The sequence below is a fragment of the Peromyscus leucopus genome, chromosome 19 (genome assembly GCF_004664715.2).
Source record: "Peromyscus leucopus breed LL Stock chromosome 19, UCI_PerLeu_2.1, whole genome shotgun sequence".
NCBI classification, from domain to species: Eukaryota; Metazoa; Chordata; class Mammalia; order Rodentia; family Cricetidae; genus Peromyscus; species Peromyscus leucopus.
Window position 1 is genome coordinate 24,518,440 of NC_051079.1, and position 25,434 is coordinate 24,543,873.

The 25,434-nt window shown below is 47.9% G+C and overlaps 1 protein-coding gene across 3 annotated transcripts in view; it reads left to right on the forward strand.

Annotated features, from left to right (window-relative positions):
• Ctnna1 (catenin alpha 1) overlaps positions 1-21,131 on the forward strand; it is a 131,461-nt gene extending 110,330 nt beyond the window's left edge. For all 3 annotated transcript variants that reach the window (XM_028886779.2, XM_028886781.2, XM_028886780.2), the window contains 9 exons: positions 4,542-4,634; positions 6,945-7,101; positions 12,599-12,799; positions 13,376-13,527; positions 16,493-16,603; positions 17,609-17,790; positions 17,895-18,000; positions 19,066-19,200; positions 19,975-21,131. In XM_028886779.2, coding sequence (XP_028742612.1) covers positions 4,542-4,634; positions 6,945-7,101; positions 12,599-12,799; positions 13,376-13,527; positions 16,493-16,603; positions 17,609-17,790; positions 17,895-18,000; positions 19,066-19,200; positions 19,975-20,262 — 1,425 coding nt within the window. In that variant the 3' untranslated portion in view covers positions 20,263-21,131. The remainder of the gene's footprint in view (positions 1-4,541; positions 4,635-6,944; positions 7,102-12,598; positions 12,800-13,375; positions 13,528-16,492; positions 16,604-17,608; positions 17,791-17,894; positions 18,001-19,065; positions 19,201-19,974) is intronic.
• The last annotated feature ends 4,303 nt before the right edge of the window (positions 21,132-25,434 follow it).

Below are 25,434 nucleotides of genomic sequence, written 5' to 3' on the forward strand. Positions count from 1 at the left end.
CTTAATCCTGTTCATCTGTCACTCTTTCTCTATTCTTAACTCTTTTTTGATTGTGTTCTGTATTTTCCTCTTTTGTTTCGATGCCACAAACTTGATGTTTTATCAGTAGAACCTGCCTCAGGCTTTCTGTATAGAAGGTAAATGCTCCCATGTTTCTTGTTTGTGTTTTTTTTTTTATTTAGACTTCAGATATTCTTGAGATCGCCCTGATACATACCACTACTGTGTTGGGGATTGAACCCAGGACCTCACACTTGCTACGTAAACACTCTCCACGAGCCATCCCCACTCCCAAAACAACACACTTCGCTTTTACTTTTTAAAGGTTTGAAAAACAGGGTCTTAGTAATTTGCCCAGCTATCTTTGAACTTACCTTCCCATCTAGCTGGGATTAAAACCTACGCCTTTAGGCCATGTGATTTGAGACAGGTTCTTTATTGTGTAGCCTAGACTGGCCTGGAACTCAGGGTCTTCCTACCTCAGCTCCTTGCTGCTGGAGTTACAGGGTATACACTACCGTACCTGTCAAGCTAAAGACTTCACACTGGTTTTATTATTTAATGGGAATGGGTGTTTTTTGCCTGCATGCCTGATGCCCCCAGAGGATGTAGATCCTCTGGAACTGGAGTTACGCCATCTGAGCCACCATGTGGGTGCTGGGAATCAAGCTGAGTCCTCTGGAAGAACAGCCAGCAGTCTTCTGATTGCTGAGTCGGACTGTCTCTCCAACAGACTGATTTTTTGAAAGTTGTATTGACTGCTATTCCAAATCTAAAGGTGCAGATTTTCCTCAGTAAGAGGTGTGAAGGATTTCCCTCCGCTTACTCCCTTTCAAGGTAGCCAGGTCTGGCACTGGGATATGAGGCTAGCCTCTTAGAGGGCGCTGGTTGAGATGTTGCATTTGCACATTTGTCATCGTGAGAAGGGAGTAGTCCTGTTCCTGGAGGGTGTATTGAAGCTTATTCATCCAGAAAAGACTGCCAGTGACAGGTGTCACTTCCCCTTCCCAGGCCTTCTAAAACAAACACTGTCCTCTTGTAGAGCATTACTGCTCTGAGAGATAATACATCAGAAACATTTTAGAATAATGTTTTAAAACACAGGAAAAGTCGTCCATAGCCTTTGTATCAGGAAACAAATGACTTAAAGAATTTAGCCATTTTAGCACAGTGGAGACCCTGGCAGCAAAAGTAGCTACCACAGTTAGTTAATCTTTCATTCTATTGGGCATGATAAATTTAATTCAGTAGTTATATACATCTCGATTGGCTTTGAAAATTATAAATTTATAAACTCAAGTTCCAGTTGCTTTTGGGATACCATCTTATAAGGACTCCAGTTTGCAGTAAGGCTCGTTAAGGAAGGGAATGGCTCAGTTGCCTTTAGCCTACTGGCTATGGGTGGGATAGGACCTCTGTTGGTCTTTTCTGTGTCAAATACACAGATTGCAAGCCCAGCGCCACTTTGAGATCTTTGGCAGCAATTAACCATGCAGCTCACACACGATTGAGCCTGTATGATAATGAGTATTCAGAGACGGGTAATGCCTGGGGGGCACTCACCAACCTAAGACAGAGTGCCTGTGTGGCCTGGGCAGGTGTCTCCATGACGGGTAAGGTGACTTGCTGACATCCCACGAAACCCAAGTCAGAAACTCATTTTTTAGTAAAAGGGGGACCTGTAGGGTCCTGGCCCCTGTTTTGGGTAACTGTTGTCTTGCTTGCTGACCTTGACCTTGATATCCTCCCTATGCTAATTCCCTGCCGGGTTCCACCCTCCTGAATTCGTAAGGGAAGTTCCTTGTCTGTGTATCCTGCATAATGGGCCTTAACAGCTTAGATGCAAGATTGTAAAACATCAGTAGTGAACTTCTGCCCTCTGGGGTTCTCCCATTGTGCTGTAAGCCTGTATTTAAGACCTCTTCCCTCCTTCAATAAACAGCATTTAGCAAAAAGAAAAAAAAGAAAAGAAAAAGAAAGAGAGAAAGAAACATTTGATAAAAATAAACTATTGCACTTTTGCCTTGCGGGGAGGGGGGGGAGGGGCCCAGAAAAAAAATAGATAAATTGTTATAGGGTTGGGGGTGGAACAATAAAATTTAGACTCAGGATTCTTTTTTTGGGGGGAAAAAGGGGTAATAGATAGGTATAGGATATTATTGTATCTACTAGTAAAATAATTTAGCAAACTATCAGCCTTAGATAAATTGCACTGATATGGATTCTTATATATTGATACAAATGTAAACTATTTTTCTATTCCTATTTAAGATAATTAGTATAAACTCAAAACGATAATTGTTTTTTTTTTTTTTTTTGGTTTTTCGAGACAGGGTTTCTCTGTGTAGCTTTGCGCCTTTCCTGGAGCTCACTTGGTAGCCCAGGCTGGCCTCGAACTCACAGAGATCCGCCTGGCTCTGCCTCCCAAGTGCTGGGATTAAAGGCATGCGCCACCAACGCCCGGCACGATAATTGTTATATTGTACACATGTTCCTACTCCTATTTGAAATATTTTGTATATTGATATAGGAGTCACCATTGAAATCCTGAATAGATATCATTGGTATCGTGTACATATTTAATCTTCCAAATTCTGCAAAATAAAACATATCCATCTACCCCCCCCCCCAAAAAAAAAAAGAATTTAGCCGTTTTAGCCTTACCCCTCACTATTTTGTATTGGAATACAGTCAAGAATATAGTACTTTACTTATTAATTTTGAAAATGTTTGTAAGTTATAAGATTCACAAAATTGAGATGGTATAAATTGAAATAAATTGTTAGTGATGTGAGGGGAGAAAGCTTAATTCAGTTACTGAATGATTGTCTGCGGGCCACCTAGAGAGGACAGGGTAGGCTGTGGGTCTTTCTGTGTTACCTCCCCAGGGGCTTTGTGGTGAGCATCTAGGTTTTTCTTTGTCTTCTAGAATGCCCTCCCTTTCAGGTTTGTTTGTGTGGTTGTTTGGTTGATGGGTGTGAGATAGGGTCTTCTTGTATAACCAGACTGGTCTCAATCCTGTAATGCTGCCTCAGCCTCCATGCGCTGGGATCATAGGAATTTGCTACCGCTCCTGGCATCAAATACATTTGGAGTTTTAAGTCTTAAGTTTATTTTTCCAGAGTGTTCTGGTAATTTGCAATGACTTTAAACAAATGATAATCTATGGAGTGTGATCTTTTAGAGAAATACTTCTTTGCTCAGGTCAAGTTGATGACAGAAGGTGGAACTGTAAGCTTCTGGGATCTAAAATGTTATACTTGATGTGATTTTAAAGGTTCTGGGAATATCAGAGATCACTTTCCAATTTTTATTTTGAAGTTGCATGTTATTTCTGTTTTTCCTTACTATTAGGTATAATAGGATTCTGGTGCTTAATAGATAATAGTCCTAACTGTAATACCGCAAACAATAGCCATAATAGTCACAATTTTCCTGTGCGTCTGTTCATTTAAATTGAGTGAGGGGGTGAAAGTCAGAGGTTGTTGCTGCGCCCTTGTTCGCTCTGACATTAACTCTGACGTCCCACTGCCCGTGCCTTTATCATTCACACTCAGTTCATCCCTGAGACGGAGCTGTTTCTCAGCACTATGCAGTGGGCCTGGCCTGGCTAACGAAGCCGGCAAGGTTATCATAACTGTCTCAGTGTTGCTGACGAGCAACATCCTCAGTGTAGCCAGGGTACTTGCAGCTAAACTTGGACACAGCCTGTAAAAATCATTTCCGGTTACGTCAGCTGTGCCGTGGAGACTGTTGGGAGGGAAGGGAAGATTTCCAGTAAAGTAAACCCCGCCAGACAAGAAAGTCCAGCACCAGTGTCCTAAGAACTCAGCTGAAGGGGGCTTTGTTCATGTCTGGAGTTTCATCACCGTTTCCTTCCCATTTTATGAGAGTGGTGTTGGATCCATCCTTTGTTTTGTTTTCGGAATGGAGTCTCACTATACAGTTCTGACTGTCCTGGAACTCACTCTGTAGCCCAGACTCAGAGATCCACATGTCTCTGCCCCCTGAGTGCTGGGATTAAAGGCATGTGCCAATACTCTCGCTCTTGGGTCCATCTTACTGTCACCTTTACGATGTTTTAAAAATCTAATTGACCTGTATTCAAATAAAACTTAACTTATATTTCTATGACGTATGACAGTGAGAACAGCAGTTTGGAGCAATTTTTAATTTCCTTCCTTCAAGAACAGCTACAAAATTGATTATTTGTGGACACTGACAGTTCCTTTCTTGGTGTTCCTTTCTTTTCTTACATAATGTCTATACTAGACATCCTTATAAACTGTGTAGGCCAATTGGAGCTCCTTCGGAGCCTGTGAGCTCTCTCTTCTGATACCAGCCTACAGTGTAACATTGTGAAGTCCTTACTGTTAAAAATGTGTCCTAATAAACTGATAATCAGTCTGAGAAGTGAAGCGCCATGGTGCTTTTGTTATCTCTCTGTTCTGGGAAGGCCAGAGTAAGAGGTAGGTACTGGCCTGTTTTCCAATCCAAGAGAAAAATGCTTACAGGCATTTTTATGTTCTTTCCTCTTGCAGGTTGCCAACTTGGCCTGTTCAATCTCCAATAATGAAGAAGGCGTAAAGCTCGTCCGAATGTCTGCAAGCCAGTTAGAAGCACTCTGTCCTCAGGTAACGTATAGCCAGCAAGCTTACAGTATCTCCAGCCTGGGTTTTAGTAGAGTGGATGTGAATTGATTTTGTTAGGTTTGCTTGTTTTTCTCCTTTGTTTTCCTTCCTTTCCCTTTTCTTTCCCTCCTCTCCCTTCCCCTCCCCTCTTCCCTGCCCCCTCCCTTCCCCTGCCCACTACTTCCAGGGTGGCCAAATCGTATGAAATAAATTTAGAGTAGATTCTGAAGAATAGACTTTCTTCCCTCAAGTTTGCCATTTTCTCCCCCCAACACTGTCATATCTTTGGTTCTCCGTTTCGTTTTAAAATGCCTGAAAAGCGACAATGCTTCCACATATCTTCAGAAACAGATGGTAGCATGCGCTGATCACACCTACCGGGAGTATTTATATAAATGATCTTAAAGCCTAGGGGAGAATCCAGGGAGTCTGTCTAGTCGGTCCCTGTGACTTGCCCCGAGTCTCAGCACGAGCCCACCGCACAAAGCCTCATTTTTCTCCTGTGCAGTTTCACTTAAGATGGACACAGCACCCAGGCCACACTTGACATTAGGGGTATGCCCTGAGTAAAAGGCCTTTTCTGGGGGCGATTATTCTCTATACGTGCAGAGCTGGGCAACTTCAGTATTGGCAGATACAAAGTGGACAATGTGGACCATTTATCTCTCTTAAGTTAATTCTAGTTATCTAGGTAAATTGGCATTTCCCTGATGGCTAAGGGTGGTAAGATGTTTTTCATGTGTTTACTACCCATTTCTGTATATCTTTTGGAGAAAGAACTCTTCAGATCCTTTCACAGATTGACTGAATGCAGTGGAAAATGGATAGTATGAAAATGACCTTGCAGAGAGACAGCAGCAAACGGTGAAGAGAGATGGTTAAAGCGTGTTATAAAGGGGGAGTGGGCCTGGAGAGCGGCTCAGCAGTTCAGAGCACAGACTGCACGTGCAAAGACCCAAGTTTGTTGCTCAGCACCCAAGTTAGGAAACACTGGCAGTTATCAAAGACCAGTTATCCAAAACTAGCAGTCAAAGGATACTCTGTAGCTTAGTGTGGGGTCTCTGTGACAAGGACGATGGGAACATTGTACCTCATGGCCCAAGGCTAGGTGGTTTACCCTTGAGATGAGAAAGAAGACAACCATGCACTTTTGGAAGACAACCCACCCAAAAGTAACTTAGTAGTTAGACGACAACGGGGATGAGGAGAGAAGAGGGAACGGGGAATAGCGAGGCTTGCTAATGCAGTTGGACCTTCTTTCTGGAGTGGAAAAAAAGAAAAAATTGAATATGCTTTCATTGTGACTGAATTTTATGCTTTAAATGGACAAATTGTATGAATTCTAAATTGTGTCTCAGTAAAGTATCTGTGTGTGTGCATGCTATACAGGGCTGGGATTTAGATCCCTGTACAGACTAGGCAGGCTTTCTACCAGGGAGCTATGTCCCAGCCCTATATTTGTACTCATATGAACACGCTATATATATTTTTATGGAGTTTTTATAAGTTAGATACACCTTTGTTAAGATGACAGGAAAAAAGTCCTTGGAATTGGAATACAATACCTTTATTGTGAATGAATTCAGGGAAGTTTGGCGTGTCAGGTACTGGGCATTATTATGCATTATTGGACATTATTGCTACTTTTGTTATAGTGATGGATAACTGAGATGAGCCTAAATATCTCATAGTAGGAGAGGAACACGGGATACCTATAAAATGGAATACTAAATAATGTTTTAATGTGTACTTAATGATACTGACATATGTAAAAGAAGGAACCAGGAGAGTTTTGTATGTGGCCTATAATTTTATTTTATTTTGGTTTTTTGAGACAGGGTTTCTCTGTGTAGTTTTGGAGCCTGTCCTGGATCTCGCTCTGTAGATCAGGCTGGCCTCGAACTCAGAGATCCACCTGGCTCTCCTCCCAAGTGCTGGGATTAAAGGCACACGCCACCGCCATCTGGCCTATAATTTTAATTATGTAATTTTTGATGGTGCATTTGTATGATTGAGGTTTTTTAAAAAAGCCTGAAATTTAATGTCAAAAATTATAGAATTGCCTTCACAGATTGGAGAAACTGGAGGAGCTTTCATTTGTTTTATAGTTGCCTTTTGTTTCCTAATCAGACTTGCTGCTTTGGTGGTATGTCTAAAGCCTTCTGTTGAGTATTTCCTTTTTGTACCGGTTATGGTGGAGCACATGGTGTTTCCCAGTGACAGGGAGCTGCTGCTGCCCTGTTGACCAGGTCACCCCATGTGACTGATCTTGGGGGCGTGGAGATAGTGAGCGATGTGCTTTAATCTCTGCAGGTTATCAATGCCGCATTGGCCTTAGCAGCAAAGCCACAGAGCAAACTGGCCCAAGAGAACATGGATCTCTTTAAAGAGCAGTGGGAAAAACAAGTCCGGGTGCTCACAGATGCTGTGGATGACATTACTTCTATTGATGACTTCTTGGCTGTCTCAGGTAATGAACCTGCTTCCCTAGAGTGGCATGTGTAAGTATTGTCCAAGTCGTAATCACAGACAGAACACCTTCAAATCTGGGCGAGTGACTTCTATCAGTTACATTCCGGTGTCCAGTTTTGTGGAGTTCTGACCTGTGTGCTGTGCAGGGGAGTTGGAACTGGAGCTGTTTTCCTCATGGTGGGGCTGGTGTGCATCCTGGAAGAATTAGATACTGGACTAGCAAAACCTTTCACTGCTGAAACAGACTGAGACCCTCTGGCTGTGACCTGTGTAGCATATAACATCCACCCCTCTCAATACTTCAGTTTAGACCTATGTCCTAGTGTTGCTGGTCACTTATGATGAGCCCGTGAAACTCAGGAGGAGCCTGTCAGCTAGTGTAGTGTAGAGAATCCTCTTTCCCTTCTTGGAAAGCTCTGTCTATCAGAAGTGATCGTAGTTTAACTGACTACTTCCCTAAAGACTGTGTCTGCCTGATGCACAGAGAGAAAACAGAGAGGAAATATTTAAGTGCCATTTAATTATGAACTTGGAAAAAATAAATCTGAGTAATTCACCTCACAAAAACAGTTGATTTCATTATATAAACATAAACTGGTAATGACATAGTAAATTGCATTCATATAGAACATGTCTGTCAAATGCAATTTCTGTTTATCTCACAGAAATAAATTTCAATCCTGTCTCCTTAGAGTTGAGTAACACTAAATGCATTCTCTATTTAACAAGGCCTCTGTTGCCCCTGGCTGTGTCTTCTCCTTGGAAATGCCAGGCTTCCTGAGGCTAGTGGCTGTGGGCAGATTGAGTGACTGGGTTCTTGTAGAGCTGAAACTACCTGTCACCCCGGGGAAGCGCAGGCTGGAATGGGGGAGACGTGAGTGGCAATGGGGCTTGAAAGAGAAGCAGAACTGCAGAACATGCACAGCAGCACAGTCCTCCAGCGGTGACCTACATAAGGGACACTGCCTTCTGCATACCAATGTGTCCCTGTCTTCGCTTGCTTTGGCTTAACCTGAGAAAGTCGGGTGTCACCTGTCTGTTAGCTGCAGGAAGACGGGGTACACGTGTTGCTGCAGGACTGCCAAACTGCGGATGCTGCCGCTTTAAAACAAAACATTCATCTTCGAGCACACTGTTGCAGGTGCCAAAAATGCAGCAATGGCCTTTCTGGGAAATCTTGGCCTTCTGTTGTTTTTCCCAATGAAGTATGGAATTACTCTTTTTCATAGGTTTAGGGAAAACATTCCACCTTCATAGCACATTTTTAAGCAAACAACAAATTTGGAAATCTAAATGCAAAGCCCTCTGGATAAATACTACATTCGTACAGTTTTTTGAAATTAGGTTGGATATGTTTACCAGGTTTAGTCTTAAGGAATTTTCATTCTTTCTTATAGTAAAGTAGAATATAATAGAATCAAAATGTCCCTCATATAACACTCTTCAAATCAGACAATAGAAGGGATTCAGTAGTAGTGTTTAGTGGGATCCAGACAGGAGTTTTTAAAGTTATTTAATATAAAACAGAAGACCAGTAAAGAGAAATCAAATTCTTTAGCAGGTTCACTTTTCTCTGGCGAATGTAAGTATGAGTTTAAGAGAGGGCTGACTTAGCTGGGCGGTGGTGGTGCACACCTTTAGTCCCAGCCCTCGGAGGCAGGGCCAGGTGGATCTGGGAGTTCGAGGCCGGCCTGGTCTGCAGAGTGAGATCCAGGAAAGACGCCCAAAGCTACACAGAGAAACCCTGTCTCGAAAACCAACCCCCCAAAAGGGGAGGGGCTCTCACTCAGTGCAGAGCAGTTGAGCCTGTGTCTGTTTAGCACATCCAAGCACAGAATTACTCTCCTGAAGAAGTGGTGGTACTTCAGAACATCTGGATTCTGGCTGTCACTGGTGTGCTTTTATTGTTCTCTCATAAGCGTGCTGAGGGATGCACGTGATCAGTAACCAAGGTGTTTTTAGAGGAGTGGTCAGGGGCCAAGCAGGTGCCTGGGTAGAGACCTAGTGTACTCAGCAGTTAATTTATAGCACTCAGACCCACAGTGACTTCCCCTTCCTCCGGAATCTGTCAGTAGCCAGTAGTCTAGGAAGGCCTTGGGCACTGCAAGACCTTCCTCCATCCATGATTGACTCTTGACAGGCCCAGTGCTGGCAACTGCTGCTGTGAGCTCATATTGTAATGGCTGTCGTGACCAGAAGATCGCATTTCACAGGCCTTTTCCCTGTCTTCTGGCACATGCTTTCTTTCGGTCCATGATGTTCCCAAGCCTTAGAGTGGGTTGTCCTGTTTAGGGCTGCGCATGCAACCATCCCTTATTCTCAGCACCTTGAACAACCAGTGTCTATGTCTACTACTGTTCATTTCGACGACAAGGTCTCGTCTGTGTAATATAAACAAGCGTTGAGAAGGCCGTGTGATAGCAGTTTAACTAAACAGCAGTAGTGAGTTCCCCTTGAGGGCCCAGAGCTCCTTAGCCATGGGCTTTTGACTGGTTTACACTCTGCTGCTTACTCAGTCTAAGACCCCAGACTGCCATAGTGAGATGGGTCTTCCTACCCAGTTAGCCTGATCCAAGCGATTACTTAGAGGTGTGCCCATAGGCTTGTCTGCTTGGTGAGTCTAGATCCCTTCAAGTTGATAGTCAGTGTTAGCCATCGTTAAAGTGTCTGTCCCCTGCCTTGTCTGCTTTTGATACAAAACGACTTTGGTGCTTTTTTTTTTTTTCTTTTAGAGTAAAATAAGCAAAACTGTCGATGAGAATTTCTCTTTGGAGGAAGCAGTACAAGTATAGCTCAGTGACTAGAGAGAATATTGGTGTTTTTTCTTGCTGATGTGGTCAGGAACCTGGATAGAAGCTTAGGAGGAAAGGGTTCCGAGTTCAAGGGTACAGGCTATTATGGCAGGAAAGTCCTAGCGGCTGGAGTTGGGGGTAGCTAGCCACTCTGTATCTGTAGTTAGGAAGCAGAGAGCAAATGGACTCAGCTCCCTTCCTTCCTTTTTTTTTTTTTAAATTTTTTATTGTTTTAAGACAGGATTTCTCCTTGTCTTGAAACTGGAACTTGCTCTGTAGACCAGGCTGGCTTTGAGCTCACCGTGCTGGGATCAAAGGCGTGCGCCACCTCTGCCTGGTTCCTTTCTCCTTTTAGTCCAGTCCAGGACTCAGCCCAGGGAATGGTACCACCTACAGTAGATACAACTTGTCACCCCAGTTAACCTAATCAAGGTAATCCCTCTCAGGCATGCCCAGATGCTCGTCTCCCATGTTAGTGGAGAGCTCGTCAGACCTTCTGAGAGTAACACACATTCACCTTCTTTAAATGGATTCCTTCGTTACTAAAGAGTGGCGTGCATACCTTCTCTGCAGTGATCACACAGGGGGACAAGTTAGGATGAAGTTATTAAAATTGGAGCTTATTTTTGAAAACGTAGGTATCTAATTGATAGGTTTTGTAGAGTACATCACTGAGTCTGAGGTCTTAACCCCTCCAAAGTGTTAACCACCCTAAAACAGGATGAGAATTAAAAGAAATAATTCGAGTAACACTGGTTTGTAGTTTTCTTAGCAGAATCTTTCCTTTTCTTTTGACGTTCTTACTTTGTAATACAAGATATATCTTCCACATTTACCTTGTGTTGGTTTCAGAAAAAGCAGTTTCAGCACTGAGGCCTTGAATGATGGACAGACAGGCTTGGTATACATTGTTTAGTTGGCGTTAGTGTGTGGGGTTTGGATTTCAGGTCAGCTCCACTTCTTCTTCTAGTTGGTGTAAAGAGCCTAAAATTTATGGTTGAAATTTTGTGTTCTCTCTCTCTCTCTCTCTCTCTCTCTCTCTCTCTCTCTCTCTCTCTCTACTCCTCCTTCCTCCTCCTCCTCTCTTCCCCTCCTCTCCCCCCCTCTCATTTTGTTTTTCGAGACAGGGTTTCTTTGTGTAGCCCTGGCTGTCCTGGATCTCACTCTGTAGGACAGGCTGGCCTCAAACTCAGATCCGCGTGCCTCTGCCTCCCAAGTGCTGGGATAAAAGGCGTGCGCCACCACTGCCTGGCCCCAGTGTGCTTCTTAAAACAGATTGCATTTGCTACCTAAGTTCTAGCTCTTCTACAAGAGGCTCTCTCCACATGCTAGCCATACACTGTTGTTGGCAGGATACCACGTCTTTACCGGACACTAACTTCCAAGGGCTGTTATGCGTCCCAGGAGAGGAGGAGGGCAGATTGCCGCCCAGCACAGCGCCGTCGTGTGTGCTGGTAGATCTGCCTCTCACCCTCTTCTGGGTCTGTCAGTACAGTTCGGCCTCTACGGTCATGGTGCCTGTGTGCAGCTTGACAGTTCCCTGACCCTTGGCTTGCTTCCCCTTTGCTGTTACAGATGAGATTGGAAGAACTTGCTCTGGGGTTCTGAAAACAGTGTCAGGCTTTGAAAGGAAATGGTCTGGGGTCTTCAACTCTAACTTGTGCCTAGTAGGAGCTTCTTGTCAGTTAGCTGGATGTAGCACGAATCTTAAAAGTTCTTATTAATAAAAACAAACTTGAAGCCAACTATTGGGGTGCATGCTGGAAGATCAGAGAAGCAGAACAAGCCACAGCCTCCTCACCTCGCCAGTTCCTCAGCTGATCCTGTTTCCTCAGACTGGAAGCCTCTGAGTCCTCATCCAAATGGATCTCAGCTGAACTGTTGCTCACAAGCCTAAAAGTTTAACCAGGCTAGTTCCTGGTTTTTCATGCCTTAAATACCTTTCTGCTTCCCGCCATCACTTCCTGGGATTAAAGGAGTGAGTCACCATGCCTGGCTGTTTCCAGTGTGGCTTTGAACTCACAGAGATCCAGATGGATCTCTGCCACCAGAAGGCTAGGACTAAAGGTGTGTGTGCCACCATTTTCTGGCCTCTATGTCTGTCTAGTGGCTGTTCTGTCCTCTGACCCCAGATAAGTTTATTAGGATGCACAATATATTGGGGGACACAGTATCACCACAGCTGGATTCACAGGTTTCCCTCTCTAGAGACCACAGATGTCAGACGTTTTCTCTCGGTGCCCAGAGGGTCAGACCTGCCTTTCTGCACCCTCTCATTTTGGTCCTGCTGCCTCCTGAACATTATCGGTACCTCTTGGAAGGCGAGGAAACGCTGGGCAGGCGCAGCCTGGGATCGAGCTGTCTCCTGACTTAGACTGCTTGCACCATTTGCCCAGTGACAGGCAACAAGGAAGCCATCACTGAGGCAGTGGGCTTGCTTTTAGTACATTGCTCACTTGGGGTGTGGGTACTTGGTGTCATGGCTGTTTTGGAGGGCAGAGAACAACGTGCAGGGGTTGGGTTAAACTCTAGATTCTAGCTCCACCCTCCTGAGTGCCAACATGCAGTGTGCGCCTGTGCCCAGCTTTGCATATAAAACTTTTGGCACCCAGCCTGCCCATTGTACACAGAACATGCTGTGCTGCTGTGGCATCCTCTGTTAGAAGACCTGATCCTTCATTCCGCTTCTTGCTTCTTCCTCAGAGAATCACATTTTGGAGGATGTGAACAAGTGTGTCATTGCTCTCCAAGAGAAAGATGTGGATGGCTTGGACCGCACTGCTGGTGCCATTCGAGGCCGGGCCGCTCGGGTCATCCATGTAGTCACCTCAGAGATGGACAACTACGAGCCAGGAGTCTACACAGAGAAGGTTCTGGAAGCCACGAAGCTGCTCTCCAACACAGGTCTGAGGACTGTCCCTGTCCCAGTGTTCTCCCTGATCCCCACCATGGCTTAGCTCTGACATCATTCCAAATCCTGTGGATTGCACATAGAGAACTCAGCTCTGGTTTTACACACACTAGGTGGCTCATTGTACTAGTGAGGAATTAATTATTAGTCAGCTCACGAACACATTTTCCTCTGTGTGTCTGTGATGAACTTCCGAGTTGTCTCCTGTTAGTGAACACACAGGAAATTAAGGTGGGACCCTCCTCTTGCAAAGTTAGGGATTGATCCCAGAACCTCTTACATGCACGCACTCTACTACTAAACTACTATCCCAACCTGTTGTAGATCCCATTCTTAAGGTCTGAAGGTAGTTAGCATCATTTCAAGTTCTCCCAAGTCATCCAATCCTAGCTCAGTCTGGTAAGATGATTGAGTCCATAAGTCACATGTGCACACTGTGGTTTATTTCACTGGTGAGTACTGGGCACAAGAGTAGAAATGCAGAGGACCTTTGTCGTGAGCCTGACTCTGCTGCCTGGTTGTGGGGCGCTGTCTGCTTAGCGGGGCCTGCCTGCCTCTTGTCTCCGCAGTCATGCCACGGTTCACTGAGCAAGTGGAAGCAGCTGTGGAAGCCCTCAGCTCAGACCCAGCCCAGCCTATGGATGAGAACGAGTTCATCGATGCCTCCCGTCTGGTGTACGACGGCATCCGCGACATCAGGAAAGCAGTGCTGATGATCAGGGTGAGGAACCACATCCGAGACATTTCAGTAGCTTCGTTTTTATTATTTGCTACCTTGAGCAATGCGCCATTCTGAAACTCAGCAGATACAGTGGCAGTATATTAGACCATGGATCCAAGAGTGGTAGAATGAGCTAGAACCCAAACAGGGACCAAAAAAAGAGACCGAACACGAGTTGGGCTTGATGGAGTAATTTAAGGAGTAATTTAGTTGGATAAACATAGAATAGTTTGAGTTACAGGGGAAACTACAGAAAATAGTCTCTGACATTTCAGAGAAGGAGCTTTTTCTTAAGGTCGGTAAAGTGATTGTACTTCAAGGAGAAGGAACGCTCCTCTCCTTGAAGGGAAACCCAGGCAGGAGGTTGGAGTCTTTGTTCAGGATAAGGAGTGGCAGCCCCTGATGATACTCCATGGCTCATGGCCAAGTGCTGAGCCAGGTGGAAGTACTACCTCTGAGTCTTCTGTCACCCACCTCAGAAAAAGTGGCAGAAAGTCCTAGACCTCCCCATGAACTGGGGTGGGGGTGGGGCTCTGAAACTGCAGATTCCTCCATCAAACATGTCTTGGGCCTGTGTCTCCCAGACTACCTTTTCCATAGCTGTGGGGCTCTTGAGATAAAAGAGCAGGGACCTGGGTCTCATTGTCATCCTCTGTGTGCCCTGAGCTGTGCGTGCGCATACATGCATGCATGCACACACACACACGTGCGCACGCTCTCCCGTGTTGGACTCTTAGATTGGTCCCACTTGTCGTTTCTTTACTCAGCCCTTCGGGTCTTTTTTTTTTTTAAATACGTTATTTTTATGTGTGCATGTATGGAGCCCACAGGACAACTTGTGGAAGTCAGTCCTCATTTTACCATGTGGGTCCCAGGAATCAAACTCAGGTTGTCAGGCTTGGCAGCAAAGTGCCTTCACCCCTGACCCATCTCACCAACCCAGGTCTTAGTTCTGAGGACATCTCCTTTTCTTATACATTATTTATGCAGTCTTAGTGTCTCTCATTTTCCTGCTAAGCAAAAATCCGACCAACGCAGCCGATCTGATGGCGGTTTCTGAGGCGGGACCGGGAAGACCCTTGTGTCCTGTTGGTTAAGCTACTCCTCCAGCTCTGGTCCTAGAATCTCGAACTATTTCATTTTCCTCTCGAACCTTCCCACACCTGCACCTCTAACCCTGTGCCCGATCTTCCCAGTCGAGTGGAAACCCCAGGCCGCTGGAATACCTGTGCCCTGCTGCTGTAGGAAGAGGTCCCCGTCAGTGTTGGTGGCTGAGGTCGCCTGGCGCTCACTGGATACGGTTACAGCATCCTTTAAACCTGCTCCCTGCCTCTGGCCCTCTCTATCTGTATGTGCGGATGCTCCTCATTGGGGAGACGGCAAACCCTCAGCCCCTCTCTGTCTCAGCCTCCTTGGCAGGGAAGCCCTGGCTTCTTTGCCCGCGTTTCTTTGTAAAAACATGCTTTCTTTGGAGGCTGGTTTTGCTAAATCCCATACTTACGTAGCTAATTTACAACTTGTTATCAGTTACTGTGCCCAGAAGTGAGCCCCAGCCTCTGAAGTGAGATTGCTCAGCAGTTACCTCCTCCGCTTGCTCGGGTCCTCCCTGTGGGAACCCAGATCTGATAGTCTTTATCTTCCCTCTCGGGAATATGAATGTGTTCCCACCCCTCTGCCTGAAGGTGCCTTAGCCCAGTGCATCTAGGTCGGCCCCTGGAGCCGTCAGATTGTGTCGTCTGCTGCTCCACACTCTCCTGAGGTGCCCACACCGCTTGTCATCTGCTGCTGCTCTTCCCGTGGCTCAGAGTCACCTGACCTGGGACCCAGCCAGTGAGCCGGACCATCTTCTTTCCACTTTGCTCCTCCCTCAGGTTGTTCCCCCCCCCCCCACCTGCTCGGTCCCTGCCTCACAAGACCTGTCCCTGTTCCAGTGGTCACGACAGCTCCATTTGTTTATGGTGCCACGGCAAGTCATGCCGTTGACTCGGTTTCTGCCATTGCTGCTGCTGTGCCGTTAGAATAGGTGGGGGTGAGTGAACCGAAGAGCTGTTCTTGGCAAGAACGGTGCTTAGGACCCAGCTAGGCCGTGGGCAGGCAAGGGGGCAGTGTCAGGTGCTGCTTTGGAAACCGCCCTGGACTTGGCACAGCAGCCTTCTGCGGCCGGAGCTCCAAGGTCCCACCAGGATCTTTGTGGCTCTCTGATCCTCTGTGACCCTCGCCCACTACTGTCCTCACTTCTCTAGGGGCAGGCCAACCTTGGCCTGTCAGAACCCAAGCTCATGTCACTGAGTGCGTCCCACATGCTCTGTCGTTGAGCCTCACAACGGCCTGGGCAGGGCTTGGCTGAAGGCCTAGTGAAGAGGAGGCCTCGCTGCCCTCCTGTCATCCCTTCTGACAACTGTCAATCATCAGGAGAGCTGGGATTTGACTAAATCGTTACGGCAGAGAACAGAAAACAGCAGCAGCCCCTTTGGTGGGCACTGAACTCTCACTGCTGTGTTCTTTTGTCCTTTGATAAAAGTAAAATAAGGCAGCAGGAATACTAGATTGCTTTGTTTTATTCCTCAAAATAGCCTTTGGCGTCCAGAGAGAAAGCTCAGTATTAACTTGTGTTTTCTTCTCGTCATAAAGTGGGACTTTCATGAGATTGCTTTATGTGGTAGAAACCTGGCCACCTGATGCAGGGCTTCTGACCAAGGGTGGTTTTTACCTCCGTGTGCAGGTGCAGAGCCCTGGGAAACTGCATTAAAAGTGAACTCTTTCTGTTCCAGCAAGCCTTGAATCAGTGGTCAGCCTGAGCTCTACACCCTAGAAAAGGTTTCTTTAAAAAGTGAGGGTGTGGAGGCGACGCAAACGGTGGCCTGGAGTCTGAATCTGGGCCTCCATGCTTTGGTCGAGAGATTTCACTCAGGCGGTTGGAGACACTGGACTGTGTCTGATTCCTAGTCTTCTGTCTTGGCTGCAGACCCCCGAGGAATTGGATGACTCTGACTTTGAGACGGAAGATTTTGATGTCAGAAGTAGGACAAGTGTTCAGACAGAAGACGACCAACTGATAGCTGGACAAAGTGCCCGGGTAAGGACACTCTCCTTGGTCCTCTGACTTGTTCTGTGAGGCTCCCTGGCCGTTCTCTCTTTTAGGATATTCAACAGTATTCAGGGTGTCATTCTTATCTCTTTTTGGTGGTATGACTGAAATGAAATTCTAAATCATGGCATTCCCAAAAAATGCCTCTTCAACTAAAGAGCAGGGCAACTACCCATTGGGCGCGGTTTATGGTTCCTGGGTCAGGAAAGGCTGCCAATCTAATCAGAATGTTTGCTAAAAAGAATTGTGAAATACTTCTCTACTCCTTGCATTGGTAACCATGGGAATGAACTCTTAATTATTCATGGCCCTTAAAAACTGAACAAACCCCACAAAACCCATATTGGAGAAAACCAGCCGGCACCATTGCATTGGGGTCATTACGTCGTCAATGGATAAGGCCCCTGCTTTTGGAAGGATGTCAAGATATATTGCTAAGGAGCCTATTTTCTCACTCCATGGAAATCTGTCAGAGAGCATGGCCCTGATTTAGGCCTTACTGAGTCGGGAGCATTTGGAAAGCCTAGAGGATGGAGCCCAAGCTATGGCTTGACTTGGCGGCTGGCCTCCAAAGTGCTGCTTGTCAGGTAGCCAAGGCGTGTGTTCCTCAGAAGACTCTGTCTTCCCAGACTAGCTCGGGTGGACCTTTCAGACTTGGAAAGGTCTGTTCAGGGCTCCACCCACACATCCCTTTCTCTCTTTTCATGTCGCCACAGACAGCAAGCTTAAAACCTCTCAGTCAGTCAGATCAGCACCGGTGCCTGCCCAGCCTCCGAGAGGCCTCCTGTGCTGCGTCCCTCCTCATCCAGACATGGTTTGGAAAGTGGGTCGGGGATTTAGGTGCAGTCAACTCCTGCAAAGATGAGAAAATAGCCCTCCAGGCAAAATGCAGCCATTAAAGCCTTATCCTAGCTAGGGTGTAGATTGTGTTAGAAGTCTTCTTGGCTAATGCACTGTGAGAACTTCTAAGAGTGGTTTGGCTTGTGATTGTAGGCGATCATGGCTCAGCTGCCTCAGGAGCAAAAAGCAAAGATTGCCGAACAGGTGGCCAGCTTCCAGGAAGAAAAGAGCAAGCTGGATGCCGAGGTGTCCAAGTGGGACGACAGCGGCAATGACATCATCGTGCTGGCCAAGCAGATGTGTATGATCATGATGGAGATGACCGACTTCACCCGGTGAGCAGAAGCCCGCCCCAGGCTTCTCAGAGAGGGAGAGTGCACTTCCCCGGGACCCCGGTGCCAGGAGGGGCTTCACAGCCAGGATCCTGTTCTCTTTTCAGAGGCAAAGGACCACTCAAAAATACGTCAGATGTGATCAGTGCTGCCAAGAAAATCGCTGAGGCAGGATCCAGGATGGATAAGCTCGGCCGAACAATCGCAGATCATGTAAGTGGCAGTCTGTCTGAAAACTTTGCATCTCTAAATCACTAAAGCCAACCTCTACTGTGACTTTTCAGGTCCGTCCGTCTGTCCCCTGTTCCCCCTCAGAACTCCAGTTCTGGGCAGACCAGAACCTGCCCGCCCCAACACTGGCACTGAGGTGTGGGAGCTTCTTGCTGAGGTTTCTGTAGGACCTGGGAGCTCTGGACATCTAATGGGGCACAGGCTTTTCTGCCTCAGCACTGTGGCCTCTCCCCTCCAGGAAGCGTCCCAGCACACTCTGTCTGTCCCTCATTACTCAAGCCAACCTTCGACAGTCATTCTTGACTGCCCAGTAAAAAGCCCTGTGGACCTGGTCCTTCCTGTCTGAAATCAGTAGCTCCGCTGACTTCTCACCCGCCTGGACACTGTGGTCTGCTCTTACCTATTCTTCTCTCCAGTCTGCCTACGGCCACAGCACTGTCGTTACAAAATGCAGAGCAGACTTGAATCTGTCCTGCTTTGGTGGCATCTTAGAAAAAAGTTAAAAGCTTCAGCATGGATATAGGCCCCATTTTATAAACCCCCCCCCCAAGGAAGCAAGTGTCTGTTGTAAACACATCTGAGGAGACCCAAACCCCTGGGCTTCAGTGTGGTCAGGACAGGGCCGCACTTGTAACTTTGGGAACCGTTTGTGCCTAGAGTGTCTGTCGTCGGGTCTCGTCTTGGGGACCCTTGCTGAGCAGGCCTAAGCAGAAGAAGCAGGTCTTGGGATGGTGACTCCACAGAGCTCAGAGCCCCGACTGACTCTGTGTGAGCAGGCCTGTTCTCTCACCTTGTAGGGCCAGGAGCTTCGCCCCGAGGGTGGAACCTAGGCAGTGGTGTGCGACTGAGTGGACGCTCAGGGAGTGTCACTGCATCCCGACGGGGCTCCGGGAGTGACTTGCCTGGGTGTCATAGCCCTAGAGAACAGAACACGCACCCCACCCCCTCACCCTTTGCACCCTCAGGAAGGGAGGGAGCAGGGGATTGTGGGAGTGGGGTGGGGCTGGGAGCAGTCAGAGCTGAGCTTCTCCCCGTTCCGTCCGTCAGTGCCCAGACTCGGCCTGCAAGCAGGACCTGCTGGCCTACCTTCAGCGCATCGCTCTCTACTGCCACCAGCTCAACATCTGCAGCAAGGTCAAGGCTGAAGTGCAGAACCTCGGCGGGGAGCTTGTCGTCTCTGGGGTGAGTGGTGGCCAGGAGAGGGTGGCCATGGGAATCTGCTGACCTCTGTCTGCCGCAAAGGAGACTTGTCCCTGTCCCCCACCCACCTGCTCCAGACGCAGAAAGTAGAGAGAACAGAAGCTGGAATCCCACAGGCTCTTTACAGCATGGCATGGTTGGTGACAGGTGGAACCATTGCCAGGCCTGGTCTCTTCCTTCGCTAGCTGTTCTTGGGGAAAGGGTGTTTCTATCACCCCCTCCCCAAGAGTAATTCAGCCTGCTCAGAAATCACCAAGTAGAACTGTGCAGGCTGCTTTCTCAGTTTCTACCCACACAGAGCTGAGTGGTAGCAGTTCGTCAGGTCACAGTTCTGGGTCCTTCTCACCGTGGGCAAGAGGAGGACACAACAGTTCTGTGTCTGGAGAGAACACGTCTCCATATTCTCTAGTGGGGAACCAGACCCCATACCTGAGATCACCAGAGTGGGAGCTGTGCTGGGTGGACGTGGCCTGACTTCCTGTCTTCTCTGTCGCTGTTGACGGGGCCACTGCTACCCAGCCTCCAGTCTCTCAGCGCCATCACGGAAGTCCCCAGCCCCGAGGGCAGGGGTGGTGAGGTGATCTTCTACTTCACTGGGTCTCCATTTCTTCTCAAAGGAGAGCAGTCACAGAGCCTCTCTACACGGCGCTATGGAGACCCTCGTTCCTGAGGTGGGAAGGCCTAGCTGCTCTGGCCAGGCCTGCATGTGTGCAGGGTTCGAGTCAGGCTCTTCACCATGCCATCTGTCCCTTGCAGGTGGACAGCGCCATGTCCCTGATCCAGGCAGCCAAGAACTTGATGAACGCCGTCGTGCAGACAGTGAAGGCCTCCTATGTGGCTTCCACCAAGTACCAGAAGTCCCAGGGCATGGCCTCCCTCAACCTTCCTGCCGTGTCGTGGAAGATGAAGGCCCCTGAGAAGAAGCCCTTGGTGAAGAGAGAGAAGCAGGACGAGACGCAGACCAAGATTAAGCGAGCCTCTCAGAAGAAGCACGTGAGCCCTGTGCAGGCCCTCAGCGAGTTCAAAGCCATGGACAGCATCTGAGCCGCTCCACTGTGGGCGAGCCTGCAAGCGCTTCCTCACCCAGCTGTGTCTGCTAAGTAGAGAACACTTAGATTCCACAGGGAGGTAGCAGATTTCCAACTTAACCAGGTGATGAATTTTGCAAGGACATGTTTGTGTTAAAGCTGATTTAAAAAAAAAAAAAAAAAGCTTTAGAATTCAGAAGTATATTTCTAGCTATATTTTTATAAGCTTACATGAAAATAAAAGTCCCATAACCAAAGAGTACCACACAAACTTCTTGGTCACATTTCACAGTAGGATGAGCTGTCTGCTTTCTAGGTAGGGGTGAGGGCCGGAGGAGAGAGGCTGCCTTCAGCCCTGCCATTGGGCAGTATGGAATTAAATGACCAAGCGTGACCCAGGGTAAGCCACTGGGCATCCTAAGAAACCCTCTGGAGAAGGAACCTCTTCTGAAGAATAAACCATAGGAAACAATAAAACATAATGCATTGTGTAGGAAATTGATTGCTTTCTTTATGAAACAAGATGGGAATTATAATGCATGGCTACAGTTACTAATGTGCTCTGCTGCAGGACATTAATAGACTTGCTTTTTCGGGCTAGAAAGATGTGATGCTGTAATCAGAACACGCTCCGCTGTTATTCCAGCGTCAAATGCAAATTCATCCTCCGGCTCACTTGTAATAACCAGTGTTTCCTGCCTTGAGCTGTCAAAGATTCTGACAGATAGTGTTTGCTTAGGCAATAATTTAGACTCCACCTTCTTTGTGATTACTAGAGCGATTACCATAGCTACAAGGTAAGAGTTTATTGTCTTATTTAAATTTTGTGAATCTAACTGTTTTATACACTAATTTTCCCAATAAAGTCCACTATGAAACCAAGAATAAGTTGTTTTTTTGCCTTCAAGAAGAGCCACAGGCTTGTGATTCATCATGCCTCTGGCCCCCCAGAACCCCACTTCTCAGGAGAGTTGGCGAGGGAAGGAAGGTCAGGTCGTGTTCAGCGGCCTGGCCTGTATCCCACCTGACCCATCTTTGGGGTTCAAGTCAGAGCCACACCAGTCACATCAGCACTTGACTGTGACGTGGAGATGGCTGTCTCCATTGCCTAGCCTCACTTCCTGTCCCTCCCCAGCAGACAGTCCCTCTCGGGGCTCCTCAAGGAGGTGGCTGTAGCCACTGTGGCCTTACTGGAGTCTCCTCTTTCTGCCATTTTAACCAGCTCTTGCCCCCTCAATTGCTGTCCCCTTGTCAAGGTGACTGCCTTCCCCAGTCTGTCAGACTGGTCCTTTGTCACCATCTTATCAAACCTGCGTGTGTGTGGGGGGGGGGCACTTCCTGAACACACACACACACACACACACACGCACGCACACACACACACACACACACACACACACGGCACCCTGTGCGTTATTTCATTTCCTTAAGTATACCAAGAGTCACCTTATCAGTGATGAAGCCTTACCTGCCCTCTTTGTCACCACATGGAACATGTCACCATGCTTGCTTCTTGTTTGGATGACTAAGACCTAGGTCACTTGCTGCACGTGGAAGGCTGTAGGGAGACCCGCCCCCATCACTGACCACCAGACCCCTATAGTTTTTGTTTTTGTTTTAAACAGATCTTGCCTCAAGTTTGTTTGTAAATACAGCATAGGCCACCAACCATCTGCAGATGCTGTGGAGGGTCACACCAACACCAGTTCATCTGCCTTGACCTTGACCTTGGCCGGTGGTTCTCTGTGGGCTCACGCTGGAGCTGGAGCCTTGCCTGGTTTGGCCCTGGCTTTGTTGCAGTACCTCTGACCCTTGGCCATAAGCAACCAATCTGCTTCCCAAGCTTGGGGTGGGGGTGGGAGCGGTCAGCGGGGCTTACCTTGGGCTTCACAAGGGCTTCGACGGCCTCCGCAACTCCAGCCCTTCACATCCTTGCCTGAGCCTGCCTTTTCCTTTTAGTAACGAAGCACATTCCTCCGGAACTTGAGGTTCTGGGTGTCCTCTCTGCTCTCAGGACTGGTTGTGGGGTGTGGTTCTTGGCCAGCTCTGCACCGTCACCTGCAGTGCCCAAGGGCATGGGACTGGAGGAGGAGGAACCTTGCATGTTCTGGTCCGTCCCCAGAGTCCCGGTCCCTATATCTGGTCTGCTTTCCAGCTCTGACATCGCCATAGCAGAGTCCCAGGGCTAAGCAGCCCGCAGCCACCTGCATCACGGCCAGCTTCTGCATCAAGCCCTTTGTGAGCCCTCGAAACATCTGGGATTCTTTGCAGATCCTCGGAGTGTGAGATGGGACTGTGGGGACTTTGTGACGATCCCAGGGAGGTGCTGGTCCCTGCCCCCTGACATTCCTCAGGACCCCACCCCTCCCTACATGGCCATACTCCTGATCTGGGTCCAGAAAGACGAGCTCCTCTCGGCCTGGTGAGGCCCGAGTGAGCAGGACAGATGCCCCTATTCTGCATGTCACCTCCCTGTCATGCTGCTTCGCCCCTCTGATCTGCTCCCACAACTACCTGCAGGGACACCACAGAGCACCCAGGCCTTCTCCCCCCCCCCACCCCTCCAGCAGGGTCTGCATTCCACAGGCTGACTGCGCTCTCTAACCACCCTAGCCATCTGTCCGTCCCCAGCCAGCTGTCCGTCTGTGCACCCACTGCCCAGCTGCCAGGCCCAGGCAGGCAGGAAGGAAGGAGCTGCTGTGCCGAGCATACCAGAGTCCTTGTCCAGTCCTCAGCAAGTCACCCCACAGCTACAACGTGGCAGGCCACAGTGTTCTCACTCCTGAGCCTGCGAGCTGAGGAAGCAGATGCAGAGGCCAAGCCCCTCATCCAAGGCACCTGGCACCACCTTTAGGGTAGTCCCACCAACACCCCCAGGGTCCAGCCAGCCATGAGCTTCAGTTACGGGGTCCCTGCTCTAGGCCTTTGTGGTCTCACAGGCTTCAGATTCCTGCTCCTTTCTCAGCTCATCCTTGGCACGTGGGCTGTTGCCATGGCGCAGGACTCAGCCCTGGGTCTGCTGCTTCTGTCTGTCCCACCATGATGGCGTATAGGCCCGAGGTGCCCGCTGCCGAAATGTCCAGGGCAGGGCCAGGAGAGGCTCCACCTCTCCACTCCATTTACAAGCGATAAAGCATGCCTCGTCAACTCTGCACTCGTACCTCAGGCAACCTATGCCACCAACAGGTGACGTGAATGTTGTCTGGCATTTCTGTTGACCTGTCGGTCAGTGTTGCTGGGTCAGACAGTCGTCACACTCAGGGTGCTCCCTCCAGTCCCTCTGTGACCAACACTGCTGCACAAACACATCCGTGTGATTGGCATTAACAGTTTCTGCCTTTTTTTTTTTTTTTTTTTTTTTTTGAGATGGTCTCACTGTGTAGACCAGGCGGCCTTAAACTTTGAACAGCCCTCCCGACTCCCAAGTGTCAGAATTACATGCACGGTGAGCCACCTTGGCGAGCATCATCGCTTTCTTAGAAGTCAAGCTTCCGTCTACGTATGGCGTGCTCCAGCTTCTCTGGTACAGGTTCTGTTACGTTGGATTCCTGTCCCGTCCAGAGTTGGGAAGGATGGCATAGGACCCCAGGCTGTGCAAGTCACCCTAAGACAGGGTCAACAGCCTCTGGAGCACAGCGTGGCAAACGCAGCTCTGGGAAGGAGGAAACTCCGAGGCTCGCTCTTGTTTTTTGCTTTTTAAAAATGTATTAGGTTGGGGTGGGGCTGGAGAGATGGCTCAGTGGTTCAGAGCACATGTTGGGGTTTGATTGCCAGCACTCACGTGGTGGCTCGTAACCCATTTCAGGGGATCCAACACCCTCTTCTGGCCTCTGCAGGCACTAGGCACACACGATATGCAGACATACATGCGTGCAACATACCCACATACATAATAAATAAAATTTAAAATTTTTAAAATAGAATTAAAATGAAAAAGTAGGTTGGAATTTACATGTAGTAAAACCTACTCTTTCTGATGCCACAGGAAAGTTCAAGCACACCCGACCTCTCTACATAAATGAAACCCCCTTGTTCTTAGCCTTTGCATCCTGTTACATTTGCACAGTGCATCTTGGAGCACGGAGCCTTTGAGAAGCACAACGCACTGTTGTGAGCACCTTTGCTCGGTTTTCAGTAGTGCGTAGTATTCCGTTAGAGTGTGCACAGTGTGTCCATTCATCCCTCCTGTAAGGGACTAGAACTGTTTCCATTTTGTTTTTTTTAAATACATACATTTTACAGACGCATGGAGCAGATGCAGTGTGGACACTGGACAAAGGCGGTGCTCAGGGCCAGTGCCCACCGCAGCAGGATGGAGCTCAACAGTGTGAGGCTCCAGCACTCGGCCCAAGCGTGCAGCTTGAAGCTCACGGAACGTTAATTCCTGTCATTTTCTATGTAATAGTTTTGGACCATGGTTGACCAAGGGTAACTGAAACGAAGACAAAGCAAACTGAGTGAGGAGGGGATGCCATACAGTCAAGTGGTTTTAAAGTTTGTTGAGCACAGGCTTTTGTATAAACAGATTTTTGTTCATCTCAAGTAAACACCTAGGAAGAAGGTTCTGTCGTGAGTAATGTTCAACTGTGAGAGACTTGCAAACCTCACACCATCACTCTGCGCCATTTTGCATTTCGCCAGGCAGCAGTGTGCCTCCAGCTGTTCCGACTCTGGCACTTGGCGTCCCCGGGCTGTTGGGTATAGACGCATGGCATGTCTCATTGTGGTTTATGTGCGTTTCTCTAACAACTAAGGCTGTTGAGTGCGCCCGTGTGCTCCTCAGCCATCTGTTTCTGCGGTGAAATGCCTTTTCAGATCTTTTGTCTTTATCGGGTTGATCTACAGATGGGCTCTGGAAGTTCCTACATATTCTGGATATAAACCTTTCATTAAATGTGTGATTTGTAAAGGATTTTCTGTTTGTGGCTTTTTTTTCTTAATTTCTTAACAGAAATTTTTACTTTTAGTTCAGTTTATGAGATTTTTAATTTTCTGGATAAGTCCAGTGTTATATCTAAGAACTCTTTGCCTGACTCTAGATCATAAAGATTTGTCTATTTTTTTAATAAAAGTTTTAGATTTACGTCTGTGATACACACATTGAACTGTGTATTAGTGGTGAGGTACAGGGGTCCACAGAGGTCCAACTGCTACAGCACCACTTATAAAAAGACAATCTTGGGTCTGT